This window comes from Geospiza fortis, unplaced genomic scaffold (assembly GCF_000277835.1).
Source record: "Geospiza fortis unplaced genomic scaffold, GeoFor_1.0 scaffold154, whole genome shotgun sequence".
Lineage (NCBI taxonomy): Eukaryota > Metazoa > Chordata > Aves > Passeriformes > Thraupidae > Geospiza > Geospiza fortis.
This window is the reverse complement of record NW_005054397.1, coordinates 2096411-2107734: the sequence shown is the minus strand read 5'-3', so window position 1 is coordinate 2107734 and position 11324 is coordinate 2096411. Positions and strand designations below refer to the sequence as shown.

The 11324-nt window shown below is 40.2% G+C and overlaps 1 protein-coding gene across 1 annotated transcript in view; it reads right to left on the bottom strand.

The window, feature by feature from the left end:
• GMDS (GDP-mannose 4,6-dehydratase) overlaps positions 1–11324 on the bottom strand; it is a 345832-nt gene that overhangs the window by 70534 nt on the left and 263974 nt on the right. The window contains exon 9 of the mRNA XM_031060977.1: positions 3224–3320. Coding sequence (XP_030916837.1) covers positions 3224–3320 — 97 coding nt within the window. The remainder of the gene's footprint in view (positions 1–3223; positions 3321–11324) is intronic.

Below are 11324 nucleotides of genomic sequence, written 5' to 3'. Positions count from 1 at the left end.
AAAGACAGACCCTAACTCTGTAAAAGCTACCCAGCTTCTGGGGTTGAGAGACCTGATGCTTATGACATTATGTGCTGCAGGGCTGCTTGTTTCCAGCTCACCAAGCAGCTTATTGAATTTCACTTTTAACTTTTGAAAAAGAATTATTTCAACATTATTTTCGTGAATGCCATGTAGATTATTTAAATGCAAATATACACTAAGTTGCCTACATATAATATGAATATTCTAAGTAGAAAAGACTAGTGAGATAATTTCTGAAGTACCTACATTTCACAGGTGAGTAAACTGTACTGGAAACTGATCTTTACATGCCTAGAGCAGAAGGTGAATGTAAAGCATGACTTTTCTAGCCATGTGCTTAAAAAGCTTGCAAAATAAGTGAAAGCACCTTTTGTAGTGTATAAAGTTCAGTATAGAAAGCAAACTTGCCATGAAGCTCCTATGAAAATTGTTGATTTTAAGAAAGCAACAAACAATTTTTTTCCCCAATCCTTGCAGCAGGTTAGCCTCCAAAAGCATTTAAAAAAGAGTCAGAAAATATACTGATAGGAATTCGATAAAAGCTGAAAGAAATGATACTGATAGGTTTGCAGTTGGCAAGACACAAGGAAGGAAGGAGAGAGACAGGCATTAGAAGCATTAGCAGGAACAATTCCCAAGGCCAGTAAATATCAAGGGGCCCCACAGCAGTCAAAAGCAGAGTGAAGAGATTTAGAGCCAAGACATTCAAAGGGTCTACTTAGTTTGACCAGAAGACTGTCTCACATTTCAAGGTTTCTTCTTCAGTACAGCTAAGCTTTTCAATGGGAGGCCTTGACCCCAGGGATCACTAACTGAAGAAAACAAATGTGTTTTCAAATGAATGTATTGGCACTGTCAGAACTGACTGTACACAAGATTAAATTATGTTTATTTTCAATTTCCCGAATACCATGTTAAATTTTAGAGAGACAGACAGAAATGTTTCCAAATAAGACATGAGAATCTGAGCATCAGATTTTCGGTGTCAGCTGTGATTCAACAGCAGAATTGCTGTTAACTGAACTGGCTAAGCCTCCTCCCAAAATGTCAACCTGAGGCTTTCTTGCCTTTGGCAGTATTGGTGCAAGTGGCAGCAGGGGACACGCGCTGTCAGTCCATTGTAGTTATTTCATTGCTCTTCCTTGCTTTCTTGTGATGGATTGGGGTTTGTTCTAGTATTTTGAATTGCACAGATGTGATTCCCTGAGTGAAACAAACAGTAGTTTGCCTGCTTTTGGCAAGAAATGGAAATCAAATTAGAATTAAAAAAAAAAAAAAAAAAAAGGAGAAAGCCATTTTGGTTATCCATCCTGAGATGATCTAAAAAGGAAACTGATGGCAGAAAAAGGATATCACATCTCTTCATAGAAGAGCTCCCTCAGAGTTCCTCTGCATGCTCCTTAGGACAAAGGTACTTCACTTTGTGCTTCTACCTTGATCATACTTGAGCAGCTTCATAGCCTTCCTGGGTTCCACAGAACAGGAAGGAAGAACAGACAGGAACCAAGTCGGGACTGCATTAAAAGCAAGGCAAGATGAGGGTACTGGAAGATAGAGATGGAGCCCTCATTCAAGGGAAGCTGTCCTATGAGAAACCAGGTAATTTCAGATAAGCATCAAACATCTCCTGTGGGTATACACAGCCCTATTTCAAACCCACACTCCACTCTGTATTCGAATTCCTCCCTATTCTTGTGTATGGAGCCACTAGAAATGTATTCCTGAGGGATGTGTGCTTATGCACTGTCTCAAACCAGTTATTATTATGAGCTGAATTTAAAATGCAGAAACTGTGTTCCCAGAGGGAGACCAATAGGAACAGAGAGGAAGAGGACCACGGGCAGCACTATTTCAGCAGAAAACATCTGAGCACATGAATAATACGAAACTACAGTGAGGACTTCCAAAGAGCTCCATACTAATAATGAATTTTGAGGAGTGAATATGTACTTGCTAGTAAGAGGTATGACAAATCAGGAAAGTGGGTCTCACAAAGCACAGACTTGTTGGGTCAAGTGTCCTTTTCCTGTTTCGCAAGTCCTTTTGTCTCTGTCCTCCTTATCACCCTGACACCTTACCACAGCACAGAATGACAGACAGCTCTTAATGACTTCCTAGCATTTGATTCTGATACACAGGTCCAGCCCTTTTTAACAAACATGAAAGTCTCTGTTCCCCTCTGAATTTTAGTTTTAGAACCCACGTCCACTTCCAAACAGCAGCCCCTACTCCCACCCTGCAATCTGCGTCAACAACACAAAGGTGCTCTTGTCACCCCCATGCTCGAATCACACAGCTCTTCTGAATGGGCACACTGACAGATGATGCTGTGTCAGCAGCCAGTGGGGCTTGTGTCACTCTCCCCAGGAGAGGAAAAATCCTCTCCTGGGTACACCCACTCCCACCTAACACAACTGGGGCTATTGTTCCCTGTGTCCTGAACCCAGGCTTCATCCTGTACCATCTCTGTGCATTGCCACCATCCTGCCTGACCTGGAAATACTGCTGGTTTTTTCCCTCTCCCAGAATCCTCAGGAGGTGATTGGAGCACAAGGGTTGGGGATTTGGTCTTGCCAGCAGCATGTGCTAGCTTAGCACCCCTGCTACATTTCACTGAGGCATTCCTTGGAGTAAAAGTGTGTTCTGCAAATGGGCATTTGCTGAGTGGGACTCTCCAAAGCACACGAGCACACCTAAACCAGAATTTTGCAGAACCCACAGTTACCCCACCCAGATGTAAGCTGGACAGCGGACACTCAGTGGCTGGAGCTGAAACACTACCGTGAAAACACAGAGTGGTACTTTGTAACCAAACCCATCAGTGCCCTCCTCCTTCTGCTTTCCCTGCTTGCAGCTGGAGAAGAGACGGCCGTATTCCCATTCACAAGGAGCTGGTTTATGCTTTGTCTTGTTTCCCACATGATGTTTTAGCCCCTCAGCACCGCCTCTCCCGCTCGGGAGGGTGACCAAAGAGGAGCAGTGTCCCTGTGCGAGGGCCACCCGCTCCTCCCGCCTGCTCCTTGCTTCTTCCCAGGTAGCTGGCTGCGAGGGGCCAGCAAGCAGGCTAATTTAGAGCTCTAAAAGCTGGCAGCAGGAGTGCAATTAACCCGTTTTCACAGACTGCTGGCCAAATGCAGCAATTTATTGGCTGAGTGATTGGATTATTCATTTGCAAAGCTAAGAGAGGGCATTTTCTTACCACTTCAGTTGGCCTGTAGTACTTGTGATTGACTGTCACATGAATCTTGCCAGTCTCTTTGCATCGTCCCACTTCATTCTCATTCTTCCCTTCCCACCTGTAAAGAAGATAAACATTTAATCAACCCATAATTACTTTAGTGCTCTGATCTTACCAACATTTGGCCTGCTTTCATTTACTTGAGGTTGGTGTCAATTCTCCCTGCAGGACAGTATAAACTCATTAGCTAAAGGAACAAAGGGAGAGTTTAGACTTGAATAGAGTAACAATGGCTTTTGAAGTCTTTGTTTTGGTTTTTGATTCAGTGGAAGGTCTAAAATACAGGACTTCCAAATTAAACACATAATGCTAAGGGAAAATAAAATGCCCTGATTTCAGAATGTCTCATGTATCTGTAAATAAATACGACAGTGAGGTTTTTCATTTGTGGATTGGTTCAAAGCTGTTTTCTTAAAATACTTTTAATTCTTGTATTTTGGCCAATACTTTCAGGAACTCCTTAATCTGTTAATTTTATAGACGTGAAGCTCTGTTTGAATAGCATTAAGCTGCATAATTTAATTTGTGCTTAACTAGAAAAAACAAAACAAAAACAGTTCTTGGGTTTTCGGCCCTACCTCGACATGGCACTCCACATACATGTATTGTAAATTCTGCTTGCTACCTGTGAGCTGAAAGCCAGCTCCCTCAGTCCAAATTAGTTTCATATGTGTTGAACAGCCTGCAATTTGCTGTAATTCATGTGATCTGGTTGTGCTGTGAAGTATTTTCTTGGGGACTGTCCTGGTTTCAGGAGCAGCAGAAGAGGAACGGGTGGATGACTAGGCTCTGCCTTTGGGGAGGTCAGGCTGCAGCCTGGAAGCCTGGGGACAATGCTCCCACTCCAAATAAATGCTCCAGATGACACGTGTAGGAATGTACATCAGTGCATCAAACATCACCCACTGAATAAAGAAAATCCAGAGTTATGATTGAAATTCTATCCTCTCTTTGCGTTTTGCTTTTAAGTATATATACACCATGGGGCTCTGAAGCAGCTTGGCTTAAGAATGTGATGATGAAATCCTCTAGTTTTTTTTAATGTTTAAGTAAAATCTGTATAAATTAAATCAGCACTGTGATTTAGGCTATTTAGCCTCAGTCACCAGCAAGGAAATAAAAGCACTCCTAGCATCCCACTTACTAATTTTTCTCCCAGCTCTTAGGATTTTCTCACAGATATGATTTCTCCTTGCTCCCCTGCCCCCTCAAGCTCCTAGAAGAATTTAATTCTTTGACAATCTCAGCCTTCATTTTGGAGTTTCTAGCCCTGAGGGCTAAGGAGAAAAATCTGAAAATGTGACCTCTGTGTACCCATGAAGGTTTAAACACTGAAAGGCAGAAGGAAATACCAAATATGCACTATTGCAAGTTCTTAAATCTCACACATTTTTAAGCACAGCTCATGACTTTTGAATGACTAGCAAAGCCTGTAGGATGCTTGATACTGGGAACACTTCACATTGAAATAATGTCCTACAGATAATAGTGACAGTGAAGTCAGCTGTTAATGGGGCATGCCATTATGCCAAAGACGATTTATAATTTAAATTTCTTTCTTCTTTTTATTTTTTGCAGTTGCTCTGTTGTGAGCCTGAACTGCAAAGTTTTCATTCAGAAGCCAAAACTAACATTAGTCCCTCCCTTTAAAGGGCAGAGGGTAAAAATGTGCAGGACTCAAATGAGCTTAATAGAAAACCAACCGGCCCCAGTAAAACAACAGGAAGCTCTTAGATCAGGAGACGTCAGTTGTTGTTGGAGGTCACTGAGCAGAGAACCCCTTTTAACACCCAAAAGGCTCCAGAAGGCTCAGCCAGCCAGTAAAGACTCACTTAACGTCGCTATCAAAGTTATATAACAATAGAAATAGCTTGAGGAGAAATCTCCACCCGATTTGTTCAGCCCAGTAATGTGAAAAGTTCACAAGGAGGGAAAAAAAAAAAAAGACGCTCTTCTCATTCAGAACAAAGTAACATTTGATAGCTGCACTTCTAATTACTCCTGGCACCTCCACGCTCACAGCTGGGATCATCATACAGCTGATAAAAGGGACTGTGTGGGGGCCAGCCTGACACCAGAACCAAGACATCCATTTTGCCAACCAACTCCCCCTCCTCTCTCCCTCAAACCACAAGGCAAGAGAAAAAAACCACACCAAAACCATCTTAATTTATAGCCAAATTGCAGTCAGAATTTTTGACTGGAAAATGTCATGCCAAATTATCCTGAAGCATGAGCATGGTGGAAAGGGGCATGGGGAACCCTCACGTTGTGCTGTGGTTTCAGCTAGCTCCAGCCACAAAGACTACCCAGCTTGCTGCTCCACAGGGCAGATGCCCACACAGGCACCAAAACAGCCTTGTGTAAACTGGGGGAAACACAATGGATCCCTGGCTGGAGAAAGTTTGGCTCATCAGGACTGGGCTAAATTTATGGAGGACAGGGAGTGGATTCCTGCAAGCCCAGCTGGTGCCAAAGCCCAGAGCTCCCATGCAGGCACCCAGTGGCCTGGTGCAGGATTTGCACAGAACGCTGCTCCTGGAGCCTCTGCAGCGAGGCCACTGCCTGCCCCACACTGCCTGGCTTCACCCTCCCACTGCAGCAAGGGATGGGCTTCTTGTCACAGCTGGTGGCCTCAGCCGTGTGCCAGCATGTCCTGCACCTGGAGAAGGATGGGTGGGACCATGGAACTGCTCCTGACAGAGCAGGTTTGATGCCCTTTGCATCTACACTTCCATGTTGAGTGCCTCGCTGATGGAGGTGGGTGCTTTGGGATTGCTCGGGGTGATGGCCAATGGTCAGCCCTGGTGGATTCCACTACTATCAGTGACCTCACAATCTTCCATAAAACTAAGATTCAAATGCACAAGCAGGTTTACTTGCTTGAAAACTTCCTCACATCAAGAGCTTTTAAACTCTGGATTTACAGTGCGATGGATTGCATTTAATTTATGGCTAATTTCATATCTATTATCATTAACATATCACTACTGTTACAATACTTATTATCAGTGTTGATGAATGCTTCTTTGGCTTTTTTATTTTTGGAGGTTCCAATTACTTTTCATCTCCTATAACTATTCAGTGAGATACCAAGCTTCAAGCAATGAAAACATCCAGAGGTATAGAAGATTTTATGAGGATGAAAAGCTGGGGTACCCACCTGGTAGGGTTCGAGGTGGGCAGGAAAGGAAACAGGGGAGCCAGGATAATTGAGGAGGGGTGCGAATAGCACTGCAAATGGACCAAATGGTCTGGCTGTAACTGAGGAGGAAACAAGTCAAAGTACATATATTTTTGAGGTGGTGAAGAAATTAAATAAAAATGAAAATTTTCACAGAAGCAAAGGTAAACTGAACAAGTCTATGCATTTTATCTCCTTGCTTGATCTTTACATAGAAACAGAATCCATAGCATTTAAAAACTATTCAAGCACACTAAAGGCTACAGCTGCTCAGCTTCTTTATGAAAAATAAAACTATCACGATCACCTTTATGAAGGATCACATTTATGAAATAAATGCCAATAGAAAATATTTTAACATTTGAAACTGAACAATAAATGAAATAAAAATAAAATCGTATGAAGATTTTGCTTTTCCTCCACAGCTAATATGATATACCGTTTGTGTAGGTTTCTCAGATCTGTGGCCTGATTTCTGCTACACACAAAATTAAGCCAAAGCACTTCATTCTGTCCCAGCACATTATAAATAGCAAAACTGATGCCATATAAATGACCATTAATATATTTTTGAGGGTAGTCTTTTGTTGGGAAACTTTAAATATGACTCTTCATATGTTCCTTTGCCACCAACTCCACCACCAACCTTGCCAGCAGCTCTGAAACATCAAAGTAATCATAGATACTGGGATTGTTTAACCACGACCTTGTGCTTAAATCAAAAGCATGCTACCATAAAGGAATGTATTAATTTTTTTTCAAAAGCTCTGATGAATCAGGCAGTCAATTTTATTTTTTTACTAGTCCAATAGTATATTGCATAATAATTGCTACTCCCCATATTACAAGATTATTAAAAAAATTCATGCCAGGCTTCCTATTTTTTGTTTGTTTGGTTTTTTTTTTTTAATTCTTTTCAGGTCATTGGAAACCTTTTGAAGCCCTGTCCCTTTACTCCAATTTGTGAAAATTGGTGTTGGGAAAAAAATGTTTTCTCTAAGAATATTAATGCTTCTGTGAAAATTAAAGCATTATGGAAAGAAAAGTTTTAGTTTCAGTAAGTTCCATTAGTGTTAGCCTGACACAAAATTATATTAATAATATCTAAAAGAGAGGCTTTTGCCTTTTAAGAATGGAATTTTTTTTCTTTCTTTAGATGGCTTAAAAAATTCTAACTTAAGTTATTCTGTCTTTAAGTGGAGGTTAGGAAAAAAACAAAGAAGTCCAGCTGACCTGAAATCAGGTATTTTTCCAAATTGCATTTGTGACAAGTATTTTAATTTCAGGAGTGGGATATATGGAATTTCCCATGAAACACCATATTTCATTCTTGCCTAGTCTTTCTATTGGAGAAACTCTCATACCTCCTATGTAGTCAGATAATTAAGACTATTATAGCCTTCAAGCCTTAATTTCAATTTGGAAACAGTTATTGTGTCTGCTTGCAGATAAAGCCTTGTATCAATGAGAAAGTAATGAGGGCATGCTCAGCTGAAAGAATTAATTCTCCAGTTGAGGTGAGTTAAATGCCCCCTGAAATATATGCTCTTTTTTGAGAATGTTGACAAAGCTGATGAAGTCCTAAATGAGGACTCTTTCGTGAAGGGTCACCCAGGACATCATTCTTCACTGATATGGCTGTGTTCCTTTCTATTACCTCTCTTCAAAATGCCTTCAGTTGCTGTATGAGATTCTGTTCCCTTCCTCTTCATCTGAAAGCTTTTCATTTTCTTTTCTGATTTAAATATAACAAACAGCACTGGCCAGGCAGCAATTTTTGGTGGGCAAAAGCCAGATCTGGAAATAGCAGTGTTTTGCTGATGACTGCTGATGGCTCCTCCTCCATGTCCCACATGCTTTCCATTCTTACAGCAATCCTTCAAATCTCATGTGTTTCTGTAACCCAGCTTTCCATTTTAAGATAAAAAGAAAAAAACAAACAAACAAAAAACCCCCAACAAACAAACCCAGAAAAACTCTCCTCCCTTTGTTCAATCTCAGTTCAACCCTCACTGTCACTGAAGAGGCCACAGAAGTTCAACTCAGAAGACCTTATAGCTTATCTGCAAACTTCCCCTTTTTAGACTGATCTTTTATAAGACCAACTAGTATGTTAGTCAAGATAAAATTTGTGTGTGGGACCAAATGACTAGAGTAAAATATTTGTTTTTTTCTGAATTAATTCTGATCCTGGAAGCAATGAATATTTCTGTAACAAATGTACATGCATTTTTATGTTAATAAAAACCACAATAAATCTTTCTGTAGCTTGAATGGGTTTTCTTTTTTATCTTTTTCTTTTTCTGTTTTTTTGGGTTTTTTTTTTTTAAGTTTCCACATTTGCAGACAGGAGCCTTTGTAGCAGTCTGCAAAGAACTCTGAGTGCTGTAGTGGTTTCAGGCTCTTTGCAATCCTGTTCTAATTTAATAAGATTAATGGCAGAAAATTAGTCAAGACAAGCGTTTGCCTGTTTCGTTTACCCTGCTGAAGTTCAAATTATAGGCGGGAAGTGTTTCCCCCAAGTACCACTTAATTAGTAATAGGGAGAAGGGAAAGTAAAAGAAAAAAAAATGTAATCCTTACAGGGGAAAAATATTTGTAGCTCTGAGGCTTTCCTGTTAGTACAAAGGACTGAATCTGAATGATTCAGAGGACTATATAAAGATAATTTGAAATTATCCCTTGAAAAAGAAATGTAAGAGGAAAAAGCCACCCAAGGTAGATAAACTTCCATGAACATTTTGCAGTCCATTTCAGAGAGAGAATCAGTCTCATTGCAGCTGTGCATTTCATTAGTTACAAAAATGTAGTAAAGTTTCTCTCTCTCTTGTTTTGGCTAGAAGACATAGTCCTGACATGTGCTAATGACTGGCTAGGACAGAATATTATGTTATGTTCTTGGAAAGACTTTTTAGGCTGTCCTGGATTTTCAGCTGTATAAGTTAATGTGAATTGTGAGGAAGACAAAAAACCTAATAAAATAAAATAAATATTTTTAGTTGGTTGATGAGGCAGCCAGGATCTTTCTTTTCCTGTTCTCTACTGCAGTATCATGATGTGACAGCTAAGATTTTACGTTTGCAACTTTCCTTGACAAAGCACAAAGTAGGCGTAGTGAAGAGCCCCTGCACATGTGCTCAGTTTTCTCAGATGTGGTATGAGCTCTGCCAACTTTTGTTTGCCATGACATCTATCCTGGACATTTACTCCATCATTTCATCAATTTTGAAAGGTGTGTTGTACAGCAGTACTGGGCAGTTGTGGCATTGCTTATAGCAGTAGAAAAGGCTGCTGGAAATCTCCCAAGTGTTTGAGGTTGAAAAAAATCAGAACACCTGCAATCCTGCAAAAAAACCCCAGAAACCTCAGATAATTCAACTAAACTTTGAGGAACAGTAATATGGAGAAAGGAGCCGTCCTTGTGGGAACTTGTTTAGCTATTGCACTCTGGTGCATTGGTTCTTAGGTGCCTCATAAACTGAAAAGTAACAGATCAATGGGACTCACCAGTGGAGTCTCACAATGCTAAAAGGGAGGATTTTTCTGCCAGGTTACTCCCTGAAGGAGATATATTTAAACTGGAGGAGGTGGGAGTAGAAATTCATTGGGGCTTTCAAAGAAAGGTTGCCAGACAGAGGTTACCAGACAGCGGCCAAGGACCATGTGTGTGTGCTGCAAAAGCATGGGTCAGGCTGACACCTGGAAAAACCATGGAGGTTCTTAACAAACTTCCCAAATCCTGAGGAATATTTTACATTTAGTGCAATTTGAAAGATGAGCAATGGTTGCAGGATGAGTAGTGGGTGTGTTGTAATGTTATTCTTGCGTTGGGAGCAGGGGGAAAGAATGGCTGGTTTATCTGATCAGGCTACATGCAAAATGTTCAGAGTTACACCACTGTCAAAATGATCAGCAGCAAAATTATCACTAGCACTCAAAATGTCACCTCAGTCCCCATATGTATAGTTATTTATATATCACCTGTAAATGGCTTAAGGAATTAGAAATTTATTCACAGGAAAGAACAACTTAGAAGAGACAAGGGGAATAGAAAACCAAGGCCCCATTGCTAAAGCAATTTATGTTCCTAAAAATCCATGCCAGTAGGTGTCTTGTGAGTTCTTACACAATTTTTGCAAATTGCTGTTATTGATTAGTAAATAAAAAGCAACTATGCCTTCGTACACACAAAATACCTGTTCTACTTCACATTTGGAGTTATACAGTATAAAGTTTTTCTGAGAGATCAGATTGTGACTGATTCAGTTGAAATACTGACTGCGTTAAACATCAACATAAATGATACACAGTCTACCATATGGAGCCATATGTGAGCAAAAAAATTTTGAGTGTTAGGAACAACTAAATCTAAAATAATCCTTTAATATCCCCTCTATAGTAGAAGCTATTAATAGAAGTGCTTTCACTTTTATTTCTGGCATGGTTATTTTCTTTAGGTTTTCTTGAGGACTTAATTTGCTTTCTGAAAAATGCATGCTGATTTGTCACTCTTGGGAAATGCTGAGACTTAGACCAACACCAAAGCAGGGAGCTCAGCTTCTAAACTAAAGCATAAATTTAGAGACATCAAAAGAAAGAGTGATATGGGGAACATCTGCAAATAAAGACATTCAGCTAGGTACTGACCTTTACATATCAGCCTCTAATTGTAGGTAATCAAAATTAAAAAATTGAAAGAGTTGTTCACCAAACATTCATTTTTGCTTTGACAAATAATATTAGACAGGGACAAGGCAGTTCTCCAAATCAATAGAATTTTTACTCATATGGAGCAGTTGAATCTGCAGCACTTTCCTACCCGTTTTTACTAGCTAGAATTAGCTTATAAACACAAGAAACTAAACTATAAAAAGAGAA